Source organism: Emys orbicularis, chromosome 1 (genome assembly GCF_028017835.1).
Source record: "Emys orbicularis isolate rEmyOrb1 chromosome 1, rEmyOrb1.hap1, whole genome shotgun sequence".
In the NCBI taxonomy this organism is placed as follows: Eukaryota; Metazoa; Chordata; order Testudines; family Emydidae; genus Emys; species Emys orbicularis.
Window position 1 is genome coordinate 6,226,570 of NC_088683.1, and position 26,148 is coordinate 6,252,717.

The window sequence follows — 26,148 nt, forward strand, 5'->3', positions numbered from 1 at the left end:
AGGAGGAGATGGGTGGGCCAGAAGAGAGAGGAAACTCTGGTTATTGCAGATATCTGGAGGGAAACCAAGTCATGTCTGTTATCCAAAAGGCCAGGCCCATCCTGCCTCCCTCTGGGGGTCCCCGTCCTCTCCTCCACTGGGATCTGGGCAGTTCAGGACACAGGCAGAGGGGGCTGGATGGACGCCTCTACGCGGGACCAGGAACAGGACAGAGGAGACACACACAGAACTACATGCTCAGGAGAGTTTATTCTTGTCGTGGGCTGCAGCCACTGAGGGGAAGAGGGAAGGGGCAGGCGTGTAACTAAAACAGAGACCCTTGGGGGAAGAGAGTTTGCAGCTGGGGAAGTGAGATCTGGTCTCTCAGGGAGGGAGGGGACTGGCCCTCGATGCAGCAAAGGCATCGGAAAGTCTGGGCCGTTGCCTGGTGATGCCCAAGGAGCCCAGTTCTTTTGCATCCCAGGCGCTGAGCTCCCTCTTCAGGCGCAGGCGAACGACTCCCCTTGCTAGGGTCGATACTTGCAAACGTAGCTGTTTTGCGTATGACAGACTTTATCATTCCAGTTCTTAAAACCTAGAAGGTAAAACAGAAATCACTGGGGCAGGGGAAGGGCGAGTGGGGCCATTCCTGCCCTTACAGTGACACCCCCCCCCCCCCCCATTGCACCCTGCTGAGAGAAGGCCCCAGCTCCTCGGCATGAGGCTGTGAGGATGAGGAGGCTGGAAATGAAGGCCCATGTGCCTCAGACAGGGACAGGCTCCATCGCTCCCTGAGGGACGCTGTGTCAGCGTGACAGTGGAAGACCCTCTTCTATTGTGCTGGAATGTGTCTGATGAGAGCACGACGGGGCCTCTTGGTGCTAGGTGCTGTGCATGCACACACCCACAGACAGTCCCTGCCCCAGAGAGTACACAGTCTAAGGAGACAAGAGGTGGGAGGGGAAACTGAGGCCCACAGAGGGGAAGTGACTTGCCCAAGGTCACCAGCAGATCAGTGGCAGGGCTGGGAATAGAACACGCAGACTCGTGAGCATCGGAAGGTGGGCGAGCCCGTGTGACTAGCATGGCTCATGAAGAATGAGTCACTCATGAATTAGCGAGTGAGCTTTCCCTGTTCACCCAGCTCTCCATCCTATTGTCAGTGAATGGGGTGAGACCTTCAGCCCTGCTCCACCCCGCATGTCACTCCAGCAACACGGACAGCAGGAACCAGCTGGGGATTCCTCTTGCGTAGGGGAACCCAGAAGAGATACAGCTGCCCTGCCCAGTCCTGGTCCCCCAGCATAGGGGACAGGCTGGGATGTGGCTGAAGCCCCTGTGCTCTGGCCGTCCAGGTTTTTACTGCCACTGCCAGAGTATCCTTGAGGCTGCTCTAAATTGCCCCGGGGCCAAAATAGCCCCCGGCTGCCTCCAGAATCAGGGTGCCAAAGGCACCAACGGAAGAACCCGTACCCCGCCTGCATATCACCTAGTGGGCAATAGCTATGCTTGGGTCTTTCCCTTTAACTGATCGTCTGGGGCCAAATGTACTGTGTGGCCTGCCTCTGACTGGAGCTGAGCCTCAAACTGGGACACATGGGGGAGGAATTTTCGGGTGAGATCAGGGGAGAGAGCGGCAGTGTGAACTGAGGGAGACAGGCAGGGTGACAGGAGAGGAGGCCATCCCCACAGAGAGAGTTGGAGTGTGTGGCTCCTTCGTTGGTGCATGTGTGTTTGAGCGTCTGCTTACCCTTTTGGTTCACCAGCTCCACACAGTACTCGACACCATGATCATTGTTTGGTTCCCCGGCGTTCCAAGCTTTGTAGTAATACCGGGAGCCATCGGTCCACCTCCAGCGTCTGTACTGCAGAGACGGGGGAGAAAAGTCTTAGGGTCCCCAAAAGAAGAGACCTTGGTGACAAGGCACCAAAGAAACACCTAAACCCAACACAGAAGTGCCCCACTCAGGCAGTGGGAGAGTCGGGGAAGGGCCGTGGGGCAGTGGGTGGGGAGAGGCCAGCTCAGGGGGACGGGACCTGGAGACGCTGATCTAATAGTAACACTTAGCACATGAACTTCACCTTCTCCCTTTCAAGCTCTTTGCCTGTGTTAACAAATCTCCGAACCATGACGCAGTCGCTCTGCAGTGTGTTCTAGTCCCTAGTGGACACAGTCTCCCAGGGGGCACTGGTGGTTTTAAGGTGGGTGATCTCGTCCTGTAAAAGCAAAATAAAAGTGCGTCTGTGATAGAGATGCTGGATGGCTCAGGGGATGGGACACGGGGCCTTTTCCCCTCCAGTGGGCTCAGCGTCAGTCTGGCCCCAAGTTAGCAGGACTGGCTAGTGCAATAGAATCAGAGAAGGGGACATGGGGCGTTTCACCTCTAGGGGTGCTGGCTCTGGCCTGGCCTCAGTTCATGGGGGGACTAGCTGGCTTCGCGGCTCAGAGTGCTAGTTCCAATCCATTACCAGGCTGGGGGGAGCTGGAGGGCTGAGGACACTAGAGAAAGGGATACAGAGCCTCTCACTCCTCCCGTTCTGAGTCCAGCCCAACCTCGGGTCTGGGGCGGGGGATCCAGGGGCTGAGTCTGTGTGTGCTGTTCGGGGAGCCTCCTGACCCCAGAGCCTCTCTAGCAGTGGGGAGGGAAAGGAAACTGATGGAGACAAAGATTCAGATGGAGGTTGATAAGTTTATGAGGGGGTTGGCGTGACGGGGTTGCCGGCCATAGCACGGGCTGGACTCAGTGACCCTAGAGGTTCTTTCCAGTTCGATGTTCATAATGGCGCCTTCCCCCTCTGGGGCCCCTTCCCAGCCTGTGACTGCTCCCCCTTCGTGTCCCTGCCCTTAGGAGCTGGGAGCTCTCCTAAGGAGAACCAGGTGAGGACGGGATCCCCAAGCTGAGGGAGCGACCAGCAGTGACGGGGCAGCGCAGAGGTCAAGGGGGAGCAGAGGCTCAAGTCATGGGCAGGAAAAAGTGGCTAGAAAACGTGTTGATAGTCGAGTGGAGACGGGATGTGGGGTGCAGGGGGAGGACACAGCACATTGCATGAGCAGGGAGGGGGGAAGGGAGACAGTGCAGTAGTTGGAGAGGCAGGTGCAGGTCAAAGGTCGGTTTGATGATGGGGGAGAGCAGGGCCTGGCTGATTTAGAAGGGAAAAGCCAAAGGAGAGTCGGAGCTTATGGTAGGATGGAGTCGGAAGGGGTGCGGGAGGACAGGGGTTAAAGGTGGAGTGCAGATGGGAGACCCTGGGAGCGGGGGAGGGAGATCCTGGCAGCCCCTATGAAGGGCTCATGGGACATGGTCTCTGCACAGCCCCTGGGAAACAGAGTCATGGGGCGGGGAGGGAGCAGCTGGCAGAGGCAAAGCAGGCTCTGGGCACTCACCTTCCGGGGGTCGTGGAGTCCGATCCAGACGTTATCCTTGAAGCCTGACTCGCTGATGTATCTGGCCACCATGGTCCCTTCTGCCTCAGTGAGAATGGAGAAAGGAACATCAGTGAGGCCTGTTACCCCCCTGCAGGAGGACGCTGTTTGGCACTGGTGTGGGGTCCTGCCCCACCAGGCTGCAGCAGGAGCAGGGACGGCTGTGAGGGGAGAGAGTGCCTTCCCGAGCCCCAGGGCCTGGCACCAGCCACATCACTTCTGCAGCCTCCCCACCCCACCTCTGCAGGGATACCCCAGGGCCAATGGTGATGTCACCAAACCCCTTCAGCCCCTGCCCACTAATCCCCCCCCCCCCCCGCCCGGTGGACCCCTGAGAAGAGTCTCGTACCTCAGCCTCCGACCAGGACACTTTTTCAGGGAAGAACGCATAGCATCGACCTTGGTAGAACAGCCAGTCACTGGGACAGGGCGTGGCCCCTATTCCTGATCCGAGAGAGGGGATGGGACGGGGAGAGAGAACAGTGTGGTGAGAGGCTGTTTCGGAGAAGAGAATCGGAGCAGAGCTGCCGGCTGTCATCCTTCCAGCTTCTCCAGAACTCCCCAAATCCTGTGAACATTTGCCCTCTCTCAAAATGGCCACTATCTCCTATTACTTTCAATGGGGCTGAAGCCAGTCAGTTAAAACAGCTGCCACTCCCTTGCCACCTTTGTCAGTAGCAGTGAGGCTGGCCTGAAAATTACCACTGTCTCCTCTCCAAGGGGACACGAACTGGGCTGTCTTCAAGGAAGATGGTCACCTCCTATCTTCTGTGCGGGAGCACTGGGGGACCTGACGGGAAGGGGTATCAAGGGGGTTGAGTCAGAGGGGACTATGGGGTGAGGATGGGGAGCACTGGATGTCAGTGGGACTGGGAGCAGAGGGGAGTTTGGTGGCATTGGCGTATAGTAGAGGCTGAAGGGATACCACACACCGATTTGCCAACCGAGTGAGGAGGGCTTTGAACTAGATTCAAAAGGGGCGGGTGACAAAATCCCACAGGTGACTGTAACAGAAGGTTAGATGTGGTTGGGGGGAGGAGATGGAAAATTATAAAAGGGTCATAGGAGCAACAAGAGGGATAACTGCGGGAATCTGCTGTACATCTCAGATGTCTATACACAAATGCAAGGACTATGGGGAATAAATGGAGGAACAGGAAGTATTAGTATATAAGCTAAACTATGACTTAATCGGCATCCCAGAGATTTAGTGTTATAAATCTCACGACTGGAATATTGGTATAGAGAGGTATAGATTGTTCAGGAGGGACAGGCAAACATATCACATGTCTTTTAAAACAAAGAATATCTGGGAAATTATAGACCACTAGCCTAAGTTTGATACCTGGAAAGATAGTGGATCAAATTATGAAACAATCAATTTATAAGCATCTAGAGGATAATTGGGTTATAAGTAATGGCAAACATGGAATTGTCAAGATCAAATCATGCCAAGCCAACCTAATTTCCTTCTTTAACAGGGTTACTGGCCCCGAGAATGGGGGGAAGCTGTGGACTTGATAGATCTTGATTTTAGTAATGCTTTTGACACAGTCCCACATGATCTTCTCATAAGCAAACTATGGAGATATGATCTAGATGAAATTACTATTAGGTGGGTGCACAACTGGTAGGAAGACCCTCCTCAAAGAGTAGTTGGGGAGGTTTGCTTGTTTCCTGTCAAATGGGAGGAACATATGTAGTGGGGTCCTTCGGGGGTCTGTCCTGGGTCTGGTACTCTTCAACATTTCCATGAATGACTTGGATAATGGAGTGGAGAGGACGCTTATAAATGTTGTGGCTGACACCCAGCTGGGAGGGATTGCTAGCACTTTGGAGGACAGGATTAAAATCCCAGTGGCCTTAACAAATTGCAGATTTGGTCTGAAATCAACCAACTGAAATTCAGTAAAGACAGGTGCAAAGTACTTCACTTAGGAAGGAAAAATCAAATGCACAACTACAAACTGGGGAATAACTAGCTAGGCGGCAGTCCTGCTGAAAAGGATCTGGAGGTTATAGTGGATCACAAATTGAATGAGAGTCAACAATGTGATGCAGTTCAGACAACGCCTACAATCATTCTGGCTCATGTTAACAGGAGTGTTGCATGTAAGACACAGGCTCTAATGTCCTGCTCTGCTCGGCTCTGGTGAGGTCTCAGCTGCAGTACTGTAACCAGGTCTGGGTGCCGCACTTTCAGAAAGATGTGGACAAGATGGAGAGATTCCAGAGGATAACAATAAAAATGCTAAAAGGCTTGGAAACCTGATCTGTGAGGAATGTTTAAAAAACTGAGCATGTTTAGTCTATAGAAAAGAAGACCAGAGAACGATCTTCACATGTGATGGGCTGTTATAAAGAGGATTGTGATCAATTGTTCTCTATGTCCACTGATGGTAGGATGAGCAGTAATGGGCTTAATCTGCAGCCAGAGAGATTTAGGTTCGATATTAGGAAAAACTTGCTAACTCTCAGGGTAGTGGAGCTCTGGAACAGGCTTCCAAGGGAGGTTGTGGGTTCCCTGTCAATGGAGGATTTTAAGAACAGGTTGGACAAACATCTGTCAGGGATGATCCTGCCTCAGTGTGGGGAGCTGGACAAGGTGACCTCTGGAGGTCCCTTCCAGCCCCACATTTCTATGATTCTCTGATAGCTGAGGGCTCAGAGAGGGAAGGGAAGGCAGAGAGCTAGTGACAGATGGGAGGGGGGAGGGATTAGCAGTATGTGGAGTAAGTGCAGAGATTTGTGGGGCTAAGTAGGGAAGGAGAGGGGAGGGGAGGGGAGAAATAGTCTGTGGGTCCCAGCATTTTTCTTTTGAGTGGAGGGGGAGGAGGGAAGAGTTTGGATTATCCCAAAGCAGAAGGAACAAGTTTACGAAGAGACGCCATTTTGAGCCCAATGAAGAAAACGGATGTCACTCATTTGGGATGTTATCACCACACTCAGTTCCCTGGTTGGGAGGGGACCCCTCTGCCCCAATGGGGAAAGTCCCCCTCTAAGCCGCAACAGGAGCTGGGGGCGGGTTTAGCTCCCAGCCTGTCTCTCACACTCAGCCCCAGGAGGTCTCAGGGATTCCCTCTGCACTCAGAGCCAGGGGCAGCAGGAAGCCGCCTCTCTCCTCAGACAGGTGCTGAACCTCTGGCTGGGGTCTGGATTAGTGGGTTTGGTGAGGAAGGGGCTCTGGGGACCCAGCTGTGTTGGCTGTTGCTGTTGGGATCCACTAGGCATAGCTACCAGGTAACTCGGGAGAGTGGAAGGCCAAAGTGTCGATGAAGCCCTTTTGCTCTGGGCCTATCTGAAACCCCCAGACTCCATCTTGTGAACTCTCATCTACTTCTGTGCTAACTGCTTACATGTTAAAGCAGAAATGTATTGGTCAGCGTTTCTAGCGGATGGCTGCAGTTTCACTCACACTAGCAGAAATAATAGAGATAAGGAGGGAACAGAGAGATAGTTAGTTTGCAGCTGTTTTCCCATATATCCCCAAGGTATTTAGTGCAAAGGGTCAAGGGATGTACCGTGTTCTCCCTTCAAAATGATAAATGTATCCGCAACAGATGTCTCTTGTACCCCCTTCCCCAAAATAATACATGTATTCTGTGTAACCTGTTATCTATAGGTCAGCATAGTGACGTAGAAAGGATGAGAACTGAGTTGTTTGTTACTGATTATAAAAAGGGCCCATGTCGCCCATGTAAGGTGTGTCTCCTTTGGCATGAGCCGAGGTGCACCCTCTCAGCTGACTGACAAATAAAGGATCGGTACCCGTCTTCTTGTCTCTCCGTGCCTCCTTGGTGTAATTGGGTAAGCTCCGGGGAGAAACGGGCCCTATTTGGCCAACAAATTGGCGACTCCGCCGGGACTTCTCTCCCTGTGGAGGACACTGACCGACGACCGGGGGCGATTCCGAGGAGTGGCCACCTCGAGCTGTTGGTTTGCTCGGGCCTCGGGTCGTCACAATCGGTCGGGGCAGCTGTGTCCTCTCTAAAGAGAACTCCTAACGACACGGAGATAAGACGGTACCAGAAGAAGGGGAAGGTCCAACAGCCGGACACGGCCACTCCGGGCGGTAAGTGCGTTTACCTCTTGGGTTTGAGGGATATAACGCCCCCGCAGTGTGGTTGGACCCTTTAGGTAATCCCTGTGTGGGAAGGTACTGTAAAACGGACAAATGTTTAGTGGTTATGATAAATAAGCCAGGCAACGGTTAATGAATAATTTCACTAACTTCACTAGTCCGTGGGCCGTATTGGATAATTATTGGGATGTAGAACAGCCCCAGGGCCTGTTTTTATTCTTGGCAGGGATATTGTTCTTTTTCATACTAATGATATGCTGGAAGCCAAAATTGTGATAACCAGGTCTAGGACTTAAACCGACTCTAGCCGCACCGAGACTCCTGCGAGGGGAAACCCCGGGACCAGGATATCTTGATCGCAAGGGGGGTCGGTCGAACCCGTGACCAGGTTTAATTAAACACGAGCATAATGGGGTCCGGACAGAGCACATGTGCTGGGACACCCTTGGAATGTATGTTAACGTATATGTTTATGGTGTTAAGAAATAGGACTGATATTTTGTTCAAGTGCAATTTGACTCCGACAGGCTCGGTAGTAACGGCTGCTAAACCCCAGAACCCTCCCACTGTTGTAATGCCAGAATCGGTGTCCCCTTCGGCTCCTTCACCCCCACAGGCTTTAGAGAGTGCCCCCCCCCCTTGGTGGGATTGTATCCGTTGATTACTGAGCGTGTGGTAGCCCATCCAGGAACACAGGATCTTGTGTTCAGTGTATTCTCATGTTGCTTTTAACATCTGGCTGCTTTTAAGGCAGAGGCAGGAGAATTCTCAATGAATCCAAGCAAGTTCATTTCTATCTTTGAAGGTTGTCTAGCTAGCCATAAGCCTCACGAGGGAGGACTCGGGTAGCCTTATGAGTAAGAATGTTTAAGGGAAGAGACCAGGAAGGGTGGGGGCTAGTCGAGAAACCCACCCTCCTAGCTAAATTGGGAGTGAAAAAAGCCGGTGCCCATGGAAGGGACGGTTCAGCAAGAAAAGCAGGATCGGGCCCAAGCGGGCAGGCAACAGACAGAGAGATTGGAAAACAGGTTGGAAACTTTGAGGGCATAGTGGAAGGAAAAGAGTAAGTAATTATAAGCATGGGGATTTCAAATCCCCAGGACAATAATTGGAATGGTAAAATCTGAGTTGATTGGGTGTCGTTTTGGGAGACAAGCAAGTGATTTAAGAAAAGAGAGTGAGAAGTTAACTCTGTAGTTGCTAGAGGGAATCAAGCAGTGAAACTTGGTAGGAATGTCTGTAAGTAATTCAGGCAAGAGGTTATTTAAGTGGAATTATTTGACTATGAATACGTTAGTCTAATTTGCTGAAGAACACTCCTGCTGTATACAATCTGTGTTTTATAAGTTTGAGATGAATTGGTATTGTTTTAAAGTTGCAAAACTGAGAATACCTTTGCCAGACACAGGAAACTAGTGTTGTTTAAGGTATTTAGCATTTAATCCTTAAGGTGACTTAACGCTTTACCAGACTTAAAATGTTTTAACTAAAGACCAAAGGTTGTGGCTGCAGCAGGGTAGTCAAAGCCAGGAGAATAAAAGATTTGAATTTGTTTTTGGGTAACAAAATAGCAGATAAACGATCTGGTAAAGAAAGAGAAGGCATTTAAGGTTTAAAAAGGGAAAGCTATTAGACACCAGAGGTTGTACAGAGTGAAATCCTCAGAAGTGAGTGTGCTTGTCCTGGTTTGTTGCTTCAAAGCTTTGCACAGAAGTTATGTTACTGGAAAGATGTATGATGGCAATGAGTATGTGTTAATGGTTGGAGAAAAGGTGTATGAGTAAAGAGTGGAAGGTTCCTTTGGAAGTTAGAAGAAGCCGAGAAAGGGAGAAAAGGAAAAAGCACAGAATGAGTTAACTGAGAGGAAAATACAGCTGGCCTCAGTCCAAGGACATTGTTCATAGCCAAGACTTTGCTGACAACCAAGAAAAAGGGGGGGGGGGCCTGAATGTGCCCAAGCAACTGAGATCTGCAAAATACTGCAAGGCATAATGAGGACAACGAAGGGTTAAAAAGCAGTTTTGTTGAACAGTATTGGCTCAAGGATTGTTAATTGCTGCTGTGGGTCTAATCCCTTGTCTCAGAGCTACTGTGAGTCTCCTAAACTTTATTGGACTGCGAGGATACAGGGTATCTCAAAGCAAAGCCCAAATTGCTCTTTCAGAGGTTCAATATCTGGGATTTCACATCAGGCAGAAAGAGAGACAGCTCTCAAACGAAAGAAAGGAGGCTATCTGCCAAGTTCCCATCCCCAGCAACCGTAAACGGCTTAGGGCATTCCTGGGCATGGCAGGTTTTTGCAAAATATGGATTCCAGAGTTTGGACTGTGGGCTAAACCTCTGTATGAATGTGTTAAGGGAGCGGAACAGGATCCCTTTCACTGGTCCCCAGAAGCGGACAGGGCATTTCAGCTATTAGGTGCCTGGAAGCGTCCTGTGGCATACTTTTCTAAACAACTGGATCAAGTTTCAAAGGGATGGCCAGCCTGTTTGAGGGCGATCGCAGCTACTGCTCTAGTGCTTGGGGAAGCGGAGAAACTGACACTGGAAGGAACTGTGCAAGTGTATATGTTCCCCATATGGTCCGAGCCTTGCTGGACACTAAGGGTGGTCTTTGGCTCACACAGGCTCGGGTTGCTCGGTACCAGGCGAAGCTGTTAAAGAATCCTGAAGTCACCCTGAAGACCTGTCCCTCCCTTAATCCAGCTACACTGTTACCAGAGACAGAAAAGCAGGAACATGACTGTTTAGAAATCATAGATGTTCAGTATTCTAGCCGCCCAGATCTAAAAAGATCAGCCACTCCCAAATGCTGACTTGGAATGGTATACAAATGGAAGTAGTACTGTTGTGGATGGGCAAAGGAGGGCTGGTTATGCTATTGTGTCTCTTCATGATACCGTGGAAGCTGAAAGTTTACTGGCAGGAACATCTGCCCAGCTTGCTGAACTAGTGGCCCTGACTCGGGCACTTGAGCTGGCAAAAGACAAACGGGTTAATATTTTTACTGACTCAAAGTATGCTTTTGGGGTATTGCATGCTTACGTTGGTTTGTGGAAGCAAAGGAAAATGCTAACAGCCCAAGGCTCTCCGGTCAAGCATGGGTCTCAAATTCTCCGGCTTTTAGAAGCAGTACAACTCCCCTCAGCAGTAGCAGTGGTGCATTGCAAGGCCCATCAAAGGGAAGATCAAGATGTAACCAAGGGCAATGCCAGAGCAGACAGGGAAGCTAAGCGAGCTGCTACCCTGAAATCACCAACAGAGGAGAATGCCCAAATGCATGCCCTCATCCCATCAGTGGGTGAGCTTGCAGCCTCTCAGTACTCCCAAGAGGACGGAAACCTGGCTGACAGTCTCGGTCTCCAGGAAAAGGAGGGATGGCTTTATTCCACAGAGGGAAAAATCCTCCTGCCCAAGGGCCTGATTCGACTGGTGTTGCAGGAACTGCATCAAACCACACACGCAGGCAAAGAGGCTCTTGCCCAGCTTATGAATAAATATTTTCTAACCTCTGGACTTAAACCCCTAGCATCATAGGTACAAGCTGAATGTTTAATCTGCCAAAAGAATAACCCTCGACCAGGAGTAGCAGTGCCTCCAGCCACCCTGGAACCTACCCCAGGCCCAGGATTGGTGTGGCAAATAGACTTTACTGAGTTTCCCAGGACCCAAGGATACAAGTACCTTCTTGTCTTAGTGGATCGATTCAGCGGATGGCCTGAAGCCTTCCCATGTCGCAACAACACTGCCAAGACAGTGGCTCTTAAGTTTGTTAAGGAGATCATTCCTCGCTTCGGCCTTCCTCAATGGATGGAATCTGACAATGGAACACACTTCACATCTCAAGTGGTTCAAAAGATATCAAGTGCTCTGCAGATCCCCTGGAAACTCCACACACCCTGGCGACCACAAGCCAGTGGAGTAGTGGAACGCACAAATCAGACACTCAAGCGACACCTCTCAAAGGTCTGTCAGGAGGCCTCTCTTAAGTGGCCTGATGCTTTGCCCCTTGTGTTACTTTGCATTCGTGCTCTCCCTAAGGGTAGGATAGGGTTTAGTCCCTTCGAGATTATGTTTGGAAGAGCATGGCCTATGAATGGTACCCCAGTTCTGGCAGGGGAGTGGGAGATGGGGTATGGTTTCTTGTCTCAGTACATGTGCCCTCTGTCTGCTGTTCTTTCTTTTCTTCACAGGTATACCAAAGATTCACAGCCTCTTCTGCTGGATACCTCGGGTCCACTCCCTGCAGCCTGGTGACTCCGTTCTCGTGCGGACCTGGAAGGACGAGCCCCTCCAAGAGAAGTGGAAGGGACCCCACACCATCCTGCTTGTCACCCATACAGCGGCAAAGGTCGAAGGACACAAGAACTGGATTCATCACTCTCGACTGAAAGCAGTGCCCATTCCTGAACAGTGGACTGTCCAGCCTGCGGAAAAGACTGTTAACGACGATTTGAGACTTAAGCTGCTATTCAAAAGACAGTAAGGGTCACTGGGAATGCGTTGTGATCTTTCTGAATAGTCACAGCATACTCCCCGCGAGAACCCTGAGCATTGGTTTTATTTTCATTGATAATCCTGATTGCATGGAGCTTAATCGCATTTTGTCTTTAGAGTATGAGAAAACTCTGACAAAGGTTTGTTGAGTGTTCTCAAAGGGGGGATTGTTGGGATCCACTAGGCATAGCTACCAGGTAACTCGGGAGAGTGGAAGGCCAAAGTGTCGATGAAGCCCTTTTGCTCTGGGCCTATCTGAAACCCCCAGACTCCATCTTGTGAACTCTCATCTACTTCTGTGCTAACTGCTTACATGTTAAAGCAGAAATGTATTGGTCAGCGTTTCTAGCGGATGGCTGCAGTTTCACTCACACTAGCAGAAATAATAGAGATAAGGAGGGAACAGAGAGATAGTTAGTTTGCAGCTGTTTTCCCATATATCCCCAAGGTATTTAGTGCAAAGGGTCAAGGGATGTACCGTGTTCTCCCTTCAAAATGATAAATGTATCCGCAACAGATGTCTCTTGTACCCCCTTCCCCAAAATAATACATGTATTCTGTGTAACCTGTTATCTATAGGTCAGCATAGTGACGTAGAAAGGATGAGAACTGAGTTGTTTGTTACTGATTATAAAAAGGGCCCATGTCGCCCATGTAAGGTGTGTCTCCTTTGGCATGAGCTGAGGTGCACCCTCTCAGCTGACTGACAAATAAAGGATCGGTACCCGTCTTCTTGTCTCTCCGTGCCTCCTTGGTGTAATTGGGTAAGCTCCGGGGAGAAACGGGCCCTATTTGGCCAACATTGCCACATGGTGGGGCTGGGGCCCCTGAGTGAAATGAATTCACTTCCCATCGAGGGCAAAGAGAGCCTGGGGTCTCCAGCTCTGAGGGGCCAGGCAGGGACTCACCTTCCAGCGAGGGGTTAAAGATCAGGCAGCCGAGGAGGCTGAGGCTGAAGTAGGCGACTGGCCCCATCTTCTCACTTCCCCTGGGGAGAAAACGCACAAGGGAGATGGGGCCATGAGAGCCTGAGACGCACCCTGGAGCGACACCTCTCCCCTGTGTGGCATTTCACAGGGGGAGATGCTTCAGAGTTGGGGCTGTTTGCTAAAGGGCCTGGCTGGGCTGGAAGGGCCCCGAGAGGGATCCCGTCCCCCAGCTAGGGTTGCCAATTTTGGTTGGTCATATTCCTGGAGATTTAATCACATCACATAATCTTTAATTCCTGCAGACTCCAGGCCAATCCTGGAGAGTTGGAAACCCTAACCCCAGCCCTGGGGGACCCAGCTCAGAGCCCATCTTCCTGCTTCCGAAGGGCCCTTCCGCCCCTCACCCTCACCGAGCCGTGCCCCAGGGACAGAACTGGACACCCAGCTGAGAGCCAGGTCCCAGCTCCTCAGTGGCTGGGCTCTGCAAGCCGCACTGCCAGGGACTCCCCAAACCAGGGCTGGAGGTGGGGAGGAGATGGGGGGCAGCAGGAAGGCCAGGCCAACTCGGAGGCAACAGGGTCCCAGGCAACAGGGTCCCGTTTGCAGAGCAAAGTGGTTCTCAGAAGGGGCATTTGCCATCTCCTGCTGTCCCTCTCTCCCCAGTGCCGGGGCTGGCAGGTCCCCACGGTAGCCACCTACATGGAACGTGGAGGGAGGGCACAGAAGGGAAGAGGGAAGAGTTTGGAAGAGGCCCCAGTGCCACCAGGATGGAGGCCAGTCTGTGTGCACAGGGCTGGAATGTCAGCTGCAGGTGCAGCACCTCTGCAATAGTTCTCTGACTAGAGACCAGTTCAGTGTTAGAAACATGGAGCCTCTCGTGTTATCACCCAGCACCTGGTACAGGAGACACCCACTGACCCCACCCCCGGGGCCTTTCCCCCACTAACAGGTGTTTGAATCACACTTGTATTTCCAGCTCCAGGGAGATCGAGTGGAAAGCCAACACCACATGGTTGGGGCGGGCGGGCGGGGTGATAGTCACTGCACCTCGTGGTGGGGGCTGGGATCCCCGTGGTACCATGACTGGGAGAAGGGGTCCAATGGGAGAGCTGCCCGGCAGAGTGATGCTCCATTGGGGACTGGACACAGGACTGGATGCTGGGCCCAGCTCTGGGAGGGGCAGGGCGCTCGGCATGGCTCTGCAGGGCTTTAGGGTGCCACATGCAGGGCTATGCTGGGTGGGAGGAAGGGGTGAGACAGAGACAGCCCCGGATCAGGGGACACAAAATGGATCAGCTGCCGCCAGCCACCCGGAGCAGAAGGAGGAAGAAGCTGGAGGAAGCCAGGGTCTCACCTGATTGTCTCTCTGCGTAGCCGCTCTGGTGCAAGGTCGGATCAAGTGCAGCCTGCATGGGACACTGGCCGCGCCGGGGGCATTTATAGACCAGTCCAGGGAAGGGGACGAGGGAACCAGGTGTCAATACTGAACATGCAAATCTATGCCGATGACGGATACAATCATTTAATGCCAAGGCAAACAGAGATAAGAGGAGCCACGACCCAGCCACCAGCCGGGCGGTGACCAGGGCTCAGATAGCAAATAAAGTAAAAGCTGTTCCCTCCCTGCCCTCGTCGGTCAGCGCTGAGGTCAGTGTGGCTGTGGGGAGCCATCGTGCCCTGGCCCTGACTGGCCCAACTGCTCACGTCCATCTTGTCCAATGGAAAGTTCCGGGCAGATCCCCAGGGAGTGTAAATCAGCAGGAGTCCCACTGAAGTCATTAGGGTCAGACCCCCAGCAGGTACAGTCTGGTGTGGGGCTACTGGAGTCATTGGGGTCAGACCCCCAGCGGGTACAGTCTGGTGTGGGGCTATTGGAGTCATTGGGGTCAGACCCCCAGCGGGTGGGCGTTGCTCAGAGCTCCCGGTATGAACGAAGACGGCATTTTCGAAATCACCTTTGGAGATAAGACATGGAGTTTCACCCTACGATTGTACGTGTTGCTGTTTATGATGTCCTTAATCACTGCCTTAGGGAGAAGCTTTTCGAAGACTGTGAGGGCTGCAAGCTCCAGGACCTGTGCATTGACCTGTGTTTGGAAAGCTTATTAGACGTTGCTATTGCCATAGGTTGTGCTTTGCAAAGCACTTGAGATCCTGACAGTGTTTTAAAGAAAATGACCAAACTGGAGGATACCTGCTTAGCGAGTTATATTGACTGTCTGGTCCGCACAAAAAGTTACACAACCCTGCTTAAGAAAAGACTATTTGTAAGAAATCTAAAAGGATTAAGTTAGAGAATGGGGTTGGGAACAATCATGTGATATAAATCTTGGTAGCTGTAAATAAAAATATCTATTGAAAAAGGCTTTGTGGCGATCTGTGTTTCTGTTAGAAGGTCTGCGTGGCCCTTAAATAAGATAAAAGTTTTGATGGAGCATCTTGGTTTGTTTTCAAGGGGCTGAATGTCTTTTAAAGTTTGTGAGATCCCAGCTCTTGTGTCTTTGTGTAAAGAGACCTGTTTACAGCAAAAAGCTGAAATGTGTGTAGTAGAATCCTGGGGGAAAACAAAAACAAAAAAATTAGTTTAAAATAAAGCAAAAAAGCCACTAGATTGTGTATAAAACAGGGATGTTTGAGACGTGTGTTTGAGTACAATCGAACTGACTGTTGAACTGATGGTTTACTCCCCCCCCCCCCCCCGCCCCGCCAACTCTATTGCCTTCAATGAGTCTGTTGGTCTAGGTCTAGATGTGATGATTATCCACCCTTGTTTCCATCAGGGTTCAAACATATTAGTGATCAGTAATTAAGTTGGGTGGGTGGGTGGGGATGATGAGCTCTGATTAATATTAAATGAAATAAAACCTCAGGAGTTCGTAGACGCTATTGGACAGTTTATATATAAACTCAGGAGTCCGTCGAATGCTATGGGTCAGTCTTTCTAGCAACTCAAAGTCAGTTTAAAATAATATATTTACAAACCTAAAGAAGGGTCTAACCCAAAACTGAAATGTTTCAAGGGTTCGCAAACCTCCACCATACTTCTATAAAAATAAGCATTTGATATAAGAACAATCAAACATTTAAAAGCTCTGGGTATTTGCAGGGGGTTTACTATGGTTGTGATAAATCCATTTTAGTTCAAAACAAACCAAAACATTAAGCATGAAAGAAACATGTTTAAAAAACCAACCCGAGACATTCATTGATATCTACAAGGGGCCCCCACTCAGGAGAGGGGACAGTAACATTAAGAATTATCGTGTATGGTGATTTACTGTTTAATACTGTAAGAAGGCCCTACAGTGCTCTGTTTTTTCATTGAAAGAGGAAACTATATTTTAACTAAAAGAAAAAAAATTAGTCAAAAGCATCCCAGTTCTGTAGGCAACTTAATTTTCACACACACCCCCCGATCACAAAAGGGAACGTTTGGGGAGGAGTGCCTAAATTCCATAAGTATCTATTAATTAAGAGTTGTACTGATCAAATCAACCTGCTAACTACAGATTTTGAAGTTTGTTGGAAACAAAGAGTTAGGATGGTATAAAAAAACCTCAGGTTTTTGGAGACTGTTCTCTTTCAACAGAAACTATCTTGAACAGAATAGCTGCTGGACTGCAAGACGAGGTATGTTGCTTGTTTTTTTTAACTCTGGGTTTGTCTACACTACCTGGCAGATTAGCGGGCAGCGATCGATCCAGCAGGGGTCGATGTATCGCTTCTAGTATAGACGTGATAAATTGACCGCTGAGTGCCCTCCCGTCGACTCTGCTACTCCACCAGAACGAGAAGCGCAAGCAGAGTTGACGGGAGAGCGTCAGCTGTTGACTTACCGCTGTGAAGACACGGCGGTAAGAAGTTCTAAGTACGTCAACTTCAGCTACGCTATTCACGTAGCTGAAGTTGCGTATCTTAGATTGACCCCGCGTGGTAGTGTAGACAAGCCCTCTGAAAATATATATTATATAATGTCACTCTTTGTCCATGCTGTCCTTACTAATAACGATACATGTCTTTATTGCAGTGTGATCTGTTTAGCATGGAAACAGCAATTTCAAGCTGTATTTCACCAGGGCAAGCTAAAACCTTATTTTTAATGATATTTGTGCTTAATACTGTTTAATTAAAGAACACCAGGTATTACACTGGCTGTATAGCGGTTTGATGCATTTGGGGAATAATACTAACGAAATTTTTGCTTGTGGTGGAAGGTAATTTCTGTAATTGTCTTTTAAATGCGTGTGTGTTTTAAATGGTTTTTTTTTAAAGAGTTGGTTTTAATGTTTAAATAGTGAATAAAGGGAGCTGTGCAAGACATGGGTGTGAGTATATTGAAAGAATTTTGTGGCAAACTGTTGGTTTGGTGCGTTTAAAACTACTGGGGTATTTACTCTGCAAAATGTGATGTTTTTAAACTGGCTTCATCTTTTAAAATTAGTTTAATGTTTAAGTTGTTGCTGGTGATTCAGGGGGCCTGTGCAAGACGTAGTTATGGGGGGGATTTAAAAAGTCTTCTATTCCGCACCGTGTTTTTGGGTGCACGGTGGAAACATGCTTGTCTTAAAAATGTCTAGGTTTTGGAGAACCACTAGTGGTAGAAATAAACTCAAAACCTGTGGTTGTTGTACAGCCTGAAATGGATTATTTTGTTTAAAGCTATGACTTTTTAAATAGGAAAACACCTTAATGAGTAATTTATTTTTAAGCTTACAAAACTGTTTCATGTTGTCTGCTCCACAGTATGGTCAAAACATGAGAGACCCTTAGACCAGAGGGTAAAGAAGCTCAAAAGAAAAAGGAAAGAGACAGCTGAAGAGGAAAATTCACCAGCATCAATGGCTGATGGATGGATGAAGCCCAGTAAATATATTTTGCTTATTGGTTTGGTTGTTTTATGAGGTTTTGTATTTTAAGCAAATACATAGGTGTGGGTGAGAAAGATGGTAAAGTTAAGCTGTGTGTTTTGGAGAATTTTGTAAAATGTTTATTTGACGGTAACTTGGGACATCTCTGTTTTTTCCTAATCAGGCATGGGGAGCTCTCCTGACGAAGTCATAGTTGGAGCTACAGGGACACCTCCACCAGAACCGCCAAAGAACGAAGCTGCTCTGAGACCTTTAACAACGCCAATGCAAAACAGCAGAAGAGCCCAGACGAAGCATCAGGATAGTCCAAAGCTCAGATATGTCAAACCTGTTAGGCAAGAGTTAAAAATTCAGTTAGCAGCTGAGACAGAAACCCACGTAACTAACAAGCAGAAATAGCAGAGGCCCAAGAACAGTGGCAGCTGTGAACACTTGATAGACTTACATGGTCAGATGGCCGCCCAGTAACTCGGCCTCTGGGTAGGAAAGAACAGTACAACCCCACGTCCCCCAAACTGCTCTCTGGATATCTGTGAACACTGACCCCCATCCCACCCCTTCGCCTTAAGGTAGTCATAAATAATTGATGTAATCAAAATCGTTTTATGCGTATGTTTTGCTCCTGTCATTATCACGTGAAATGTTCTCTCTCTCTCTCTAAAACAATGTTTGTCTCTGTAAGTACAAAAGAAATGCAAATAAAGTAATAAAAAAGGTATATAATTGGTCACTGTAGCACCATACTTTTGAAGCTGTTTATCCGTCTTCCTGGTACCATAAACAAACCTCTTCAGTATTGTCTGTGCTAACGGCATCTTGGGCTGTATTAGTAGCCTTCTTGGCGACAAGGGCACACTGTTGACTCATATCCAGCTTCTCATCCACTGTAACCCCTAGGTCCTTTTCTGCAGAACTGCTGCCTAGCCATTCGGTCCCTAGTCTGCAGCAGTGCGTGGGATTCTTCCGTCCTAAGTGCAGGACTCTGCACTTGTCCTTGTTGAACCTCATCAGATTTCTTTTGGCCCAATCCTCTAATTTGTCTAGGTCACTTCAGACCCTATCCCTACCCTCCAGTGTATCTACCACACCTCCCAGTTTAGTGTCATCTGCAAACTTGCTGAGGGTGCAGTCCACGCCATCCTCCAGATCATTAATGAAGATTTTGAACAAAACCAGCCCCAGGACAGACCCTGGGGGCACTCTGCTTGATACCGGCTGCGAACTAGACATGGAGCCATTGATCACTACCCATTGAGCCCGACGAGCTAGCTAGCTTTCTATCCACCTTATAGTCCATTCATCCAGCCCATACTTCTTTAACTTGTTGGAAGAATACTGTGGGAGACCGTATCAAAAGCTTTGCTAAAGTCAAGGAATAACACGTCCACTGCTTTTCCCTCATCCACAGAGCCACTTATCTCATCATAGAAGGCAATTAGGTTAGTCAGGCATGACTTGCCCTTGGTGAATCCATGCTGACTGTTCCTGATCACTTTCATCTCCTCCAAGTGCTTCAGAATTGATTCCTTGAGGGCCTGCTCCATGATTTTTCCAGGGACTGAGGTGAGGCTGATTGGCCTGTAGTTCCCCGGATGCTCCTTCTTCCCTTTTTTAAAGATGGGCACTACATTAGCCTTTTCCCAGTCATCCGGGACCTCCCCCAGTTGCCATGAGTTTTCAAAGATAATGGCCAATGGCTCTGCAATCACATCCACCAACTCCATTAGCCAGGGCCGGCTCTAGGTTTTTTGCCGCCCCAAGCAAAACAAATTTTGGCTGCCCCCCGTCCCAGCCCTGGGCTCCTCGCCGCCCCCCCCTGCTGCCCCAACCCTGGGCTCTCCCCCACCACCCGCACCCCCCTGCTGCCCCAGGCCTGGGCTCTCACCCCCCCACCCGCACCCCCCTGCCGCCCCAGCCCTGGGCTCCCCCTACCCCCCCACCATTGCCCCACACACACACCTCCTGCTGCTCCAGCCCTGGGCTCTCCCCCCCGCACCCTGCACCCTCCTTCCGCCGCAGCCCTGGGTCACTGGTAACTTGCTCCCAGGGCGGGTCATTCAGCAGGAATTTTGGGTGTGCACAGAACACAGACAGGATTGGTTCCCATATGGTTACAGAACTGCAGTAAAGTGAAACAATTTTCAGCTTGTGTGATTGGAGGCTATCTGGATGCATATTATAAGACTGTCCTACATAAATGAGGAAAAGTTGAGGTGCCTTTATTATTCTTTTGTTCCACTCTTTCTTTCTATGGGGAATTTGCCAATGCAATATCACTGTCTTCCTTTTAAACAAACAAACAAACAAACAAAAGGCAATGGCTGTTGAAAATAGCAATTCCAGTCCTAATAACCACTGGGAAGCATTTCTTGCTCAATTTTATCCTACTTTTTCTACAGCAAGTTACAGTGGATCAGTATATTTGATTTGGGAGAAATGAAGTAACAGCTGCCCAAACTGAGCTTGAGCACTCCTGAATTTTGAGGTGTTCAAATCTGGAAGGCAGGTGCTGGGGGGAGGGGAGGGGGGGCGGGGCTGTGGCTCCGCAGGGGAGCACAGCAGCATGTATGCAGCAGCGTGTCTGGCGCTGCGCGAAGCCAGACATGCTGGTCTGAGTGGCACGGTAAGGGGGTTGGGGGGTTGAAGGAGAAGGGGAAGGGGGTTCCGGGGGGGCAGTCAAGGGACAGGGAGAAGGGGGGGTGTGATGATGCGGTTCTGGTGGAACCCAACTGAGAGTGCCAACTCAGGACAAATTGCTCAAACAGGGCAGTTACAGCCCAAGGCTGGGGGTTTTTCCACCTCTAAGGCAAACCAAACCAGCCAGACTAAGAGGATTTCGGTCTCACCCCACTGGCTAACCGCAAGTCTCACAAGCAATCTCCTTAGACACTCCAGTTTCCCAGTATTACCACCAGTGCCACTCGTTATGGGGACAAATGGTTATGAAAACCAATACCCAAGTAAAAGAAAAAGGTTCTCCTGATCCCAAAGGACCAAGCCCCAGACCCAGGTCAATATACAAATCAGATCTTACCCACAAATCACGCCGTTGCCAATCCTTTAGAACCTAAAATCTAAAGGTTTATTCATAAAAGGAAAAAGATAGAGATGAGAGTTAGAATTGGTTAAATGGAATCAATTCCATACAGTAATGGCAAAGTTCTTGGTTCAGGCTTGCAGCAGCGATAGAATAAACTGCAGGTTCAAATCAAGTCTCTGGAATACATCCCCCGCTGGGATGGGTCCTCAGTCCTTTGTTCAAAGCTTCAGCTTGTAGCAAAGTTCCTCCAGAGGTATGAAGCAGGATTGAAGACCAAATGGAGATGAGGCATCAGCCTTATATAGTCTTTTCCAGGTGTAAGAACACCTCTTTGTTCTTACTGTGGAAAATTACAGCAAAATGGAGCCTGGAGTCACATGGGCAAGTTCCTGCATACTTTGCTGAGTCTGAAGGCATATTTGCCTTCTCTCAATGGGTCCATTGTGTAGCTGATGGTCCTTAATGGGCCATCAAGCCGGCTAGGCAGAGCTAATCCCAGCTTGTCTGGGATGTCACCCAGAAGCATAGCATAAGTTTGCCATGCAGACCGTATAGAGCCAATATTCATAACTTTAACTACAAAACTGATACACACATATAGACAGCATAGTCATAACCAGTAAACCATAACCTTGTCTTAGACACCCCATTTGACCCCCTTTATACAAGATTTGGGTGCCACTACAGGACCTTGGTTGCAACAATGATCTATATGGTCCCAGTTTATGTCAATAACGTCACAGGGGGTTAGATGGGTCAGGGGTTCGGGGGGGCAGTCAGGGGACAGGCAGCAGTTGGATAGGCATGGGAGTCCCAGGGTTTGTCAGGGGACAGGTAGGGGGTGGGGTCCTAGGGGGGAAGTTGGGCGGGTCTCAGGAGGTGGCAATCAGGGGACAAGGACCAGTGGGGCTTAGATAGAGGGTGGGGTCCTGGGGGACAGTTGGGGCAGGGGTCCCGGGAGGGGGTGATCAGGGGACAGGGAGCAGGGGGGTTGGGGCGGGTTGGGGTTTCTGTGGGGGGCAGTCGGAGGGAGTGGATGGGGGCGGGGGGGGCTACCCTCCCTCCCTGTGGAGTGTCCTATTTTTTGAATGTTAAAACATGGAATCCCTACTCACAGTGCAGCTCTCCATTCACAGCAGGCTGCAGCATGAGGTCTCAGCTTCCTCACTCCCTCCCCCTCTTTCCAGTTGGTAGTGGCCAAGGGAATGCTGGGAAATGTAGTTCTTTCCCGGCTCCAGGGCTGGCTCTATAGGCAGGGAGCTAACCAAGGAACTACAGCTCCCAGGGCCCCCGTTGGTTCTCAGCTCCCAGGCTGGATCCCTGCCGCCCCTGCAAATGGGCTGCCCCAAGCATGTGCTTGCTTTGCTGGTGCCTGGAGCCGCCCCTGCACAGAGGTCTTCTAGGGAGTCCATCAACTCCTGTAGATATTTGCCTAGTTTTACAGCAGGCTACATAAAAAGCACTAGTGAAATAAGTACAAACTAAAATTTCATACAGACAAAAGGAGAAAGTCAGCAATTTTTCAGTAAGAGTGTGCTGTGACATATCTGTATTTTATGTCTGATTTTGTAAACAAGTAGTTTCTAAGTGAGGTTCAAAGAAATCGGAGCAACTCAGGGTACTGGCATCCCCACCTGTCCCAATTGGCAGATTTGTGGTGTTCTCCACAGGTGGGAGTTCCGCTGTCAGAATAGACTGAACCTGCTCCCCGTCCCTGCAAGAAAATGGAATTATTACGGGTACGGGTGGAATCCAAGTTGGGTGGGTTACACTCAGGCCAGGCCCTTGTCTCCGGCTCTTTCACGACACACTGACTCTGCTCTCCCAGGAGCCCCTCTCTGCCTGAACACAGGTTGCTCTTACAGGCCCAGCTCAGCATGTGACATCTACCCTGTCTTTCCATCCAGACTCCATGGAAGACTGGAGAACTGAGCAGGATTATGACATCACAGGTATCAAGAATGTCAATACTGAACAGCTGTAACATAAGAATGACCATACTGAGTCAGACCAATGGTCCAGCTAGCCCACTATCGTGTATTCCCACAGTGGCCAATACCAGGTGTTTCAGAGGGAATGAACAGAACAGGTAATCATCAAGTGATCCCCACCCCCCATTGCCCATTCCCAGCTTCTGGCAAATAGAGCCTAGGGACACTCAGGGCATAATATTGCATCCCTGCCCATCTTGGCTAATAGCCATTGATGGACCTATCTTTCATGAACTTATCTAGTTCTTTTTTGAACCTTGTTCTAGTCTTGGCCTTCACAACATCCTCTGGCAAGGAGTTCCACAGGTTGACTGCGCGTTGTGCGTAGAAATACTTCTTTTGTTTGTTTTCAACCTGCTGCCTATTAATTTCATTTGGTAACCGCTAGTACTTGTGTTATAAGAAGGAGTAAATTACACTTCCTTGTTTACTTTCTCACCACCAGTCATGATTTTATAGACCTCAATCATATCCCCCCTTAGTCGTCTCTTTTCCAAGCTGAATAGTCCCAGTCTTATTAATGTCTCCTCATACAGAAGCTGTTCCATACCCCTACTCATTTTTGTAGCCCTTTTCTGAACCTTTTCCAATTCCAAGATATCTTTTTTTGAGATAGGGAGACCACATCTGCAGGCAGTATTCAAGATCTGGGTGTACCCTGGATTTATATAGAGGCAATAGGATATTTTCTGTCTTGTTATCTATCCTTTTCCTAATGATTCCCAACTTTCTGTTTCCGTTTTTGACTGCCACTGCTGATTGAGTGGATGTTTTCAGAGAACTATCCACAATGCTTCCAAGAGCTCTTGTTGAGTGGTAACAGCTAATTTAGCCCCCATGATTTTATCTGTAGAGTTGGGATTATGTTTTCCAATGTGCATTACTTTGCATTGATCAACCTTGAATTTCATCTGCCATTTTGTTGCCCAGTCACCCAGTTTTGTGAGATCCTTTTGTAACTCTTCACAGTCTGCTTTGGACTTAACTATCCTGAATAGTTTTGTATTGCCTGCAAATTTTGCCACCTCGCTGTTTACCCCTTTTTCCAGATCATTGATGAATATGTTGAATAGGACTGGTCCCAGTACAGACCACTGGGGGACACCACTATTTACCTCTCTCCATTCTGGCTTACTTTGCTTAAGAGCCTTTGGGGAGGGACCTTGTCAAAGGCTTTCTGAAAATCCCAGTATGTCAGTGCACTGCAAGGCCTTCAGTGGCTTTTAAACTTTCCCATGAGGACATCGGAGACATGGTCCAGTTAACTTGTGTTCAGGCCTAACAAGAACCTGCTGTGAGAAACTCGTTTTAACAATGATGCCCCTGTGCCAGCACAGGTCAAAATGTGTCACTTCAACAACTATGGCATTGGGAGAGCCCAAAATAACCACCACACACCACAGGAATGTACTGACTATGACCCCTTACTTCAAATGCACTGTGGCCTAGTGGATAGAGCACTAGACGGAACTCAGGAGACTTAAGTGCAAGTCCTGTCTCTGCTACTGTCTTGCTGGGTGACCTTGGGTAAGTCACTGTTCTTCTCTGTGCCTCAGTTTCCCATCTCTAAAAGGGGGCTAATGCTACACCTCCTTTGTAAAGTGCTTTGAGATCCACTGACTGAAAGTGTTAGATAAGTGGTAGGGCTCTTTATTATCTCATGATCTAGAGTGCTTTTCTTAAAGCTCCCAATGCTGGAGTCAAGTGATTTATCTGAGAATCTCGGCTTTTTATTTGATTTTATTTGATTTCATTTTATTTGTTAGCACATTTTAAGCCCTCATGGTTGCAAAGAGAAGCTGGAAAATGTAAATTGAGTGCACCCTAGCAGCTCAGACTCCAGAAGGCAAATGAAGAGTTCCCCAGATGAATTTTTTTTTAAGATATCGTTATTTTGAAGTCAATCTCATGATTTTGGTGGGGCCCAGCTCGTGGTTTTGGAATGCTTGGGCTGGCGATACCGTGAACGTTTTTCTGCACTCATAACGCTAGATAATCACTTCAGGGCTGCTTCTCACTTCGGGCTGGGAGATTCTGCCTCAGTCACAGGGGTTTTATGAGTTCCCACAAGGAGGGAGGAAACGTCCCTTGCCTGGGGGCTTGAGAGTCATAAAGCTCGGAAAAGACCCAGGGTTTTCCTGGGAAATCTGATGCCCTCTCTCCTGCCTAGTTCTGAGCTCAGCAGCTCAGCCCCCTTGGACTGTTGCCACATCCTATCTCCTGATGTAAGCACAGCATTGACAGCTCACAGGCTAGAGGGAGATTGCAGGAGGGCAGCCCCATTCTGACCTAGAGACGACATCAGCACCTGCCAGATGCCAGTCAGGTGTAGCCTGGGTACTTGCTGCTGATTTAAGAGTGGCTCTAGGTCAGAACGGTAAGAATGTCTGAGCCCATGGAAATGACCCCCTGGGTAGAGATCCTGATACTGCTCCTGGGTCTCATCTTGAAGGCTGTGCTGAGGCGCCTCAGATCTGAGGTAAGTGAGAATCCTAGAGAGAGGGAAAGGCTGGATTGATGCCAGCTGAATGCAGGAACCAAACATAAGTATTTTTAAATCAGCAGGCTGGGATCATCTACACCCAAGAGTCCTCAAAGAGCTGGCTCAGGAGGTTATTGGCCCACTGACATGAATTTTTAACAAATTTAGGATTCCTGAGAGAATTCCAGAAGGCTGGAAGTGTGCTAATGTTTTGTCAATTGGTAAATTGTTCCAATGGTTAATTCCTCTCACTGTTAAAAATGGATGCCTTATTTCCAGTCTGAATTTGTCTAGTTTCAACTTCCAGCCATTGGACATGTTAGACCTTTCTCTGCTAGACTGACGAGCCCATTTGTAATGATTTGTTCCCCATGTAGGTATTTATAGACTTTTCATCAAACCACCCTTAACCTCTTTAAGCGACATTGACTGAGCTCCTAGAGGCTATCGCTACAAGGCATGTTTTCTAATCCTTTAATCATTCTTATGGCTCTTCTCTGAACCTTCTGCAATATATCAACGTCCTTCCTGAATGTTAGACACCAGAACTGGGCACAGGATTCCAGCAGTGGTTGCACCAGTGCCAAATACAGAGGTAAAATAACCTCTCTCCTCCAACTTGAGATTCCCCTGTTTATGCATTCAAGTACCGCAGGACATTTGGATTAAAAAATTAGCACTATACAATATCAATGGAGCACAGGTTACATGGATTGAGACCAGGCTAATGGCTAACTGACAGATCTCAAAAAGTAATTGTCAAAGGGCTCATCGAATGTGGGTGTTTCTAATGGGGCTCTGCAGGGATCAGTACTAGGTCTGATGCTTTTCAATATCTTTATCAATGACTTGGACGT

General features: G+C 49.0%; 1 protein-coding gene across 1 annotated transcript; it reads right to left on the reverse strand.

Moving 5' to 3' along the window:
- Nucleotides 1-506: 506 nt before the first annotated feature.
- LOC135894912 (C-type lectin-like) lies at nt 507-12,956 on the reverse strand. The gene is made up of 5 exons (XM_065422973.1): nt 12,890-12,956; nt 3,733-3,847; nt 3,365-3,494; nt 1,730-1,844; nt 507-574 (listed from the first exon to the last, which is right to left on the reverse strand). Exons 1-5 carry the CDS (start codon nt 12,954-12,956, stop codon nt 507-509), a joined length of 495 nt encoding a protein of 164 aa, XP_065279045.1.
- Between the last annotated feature and the right edge of the window lie 13,192 nt (nt 12,957-26,148).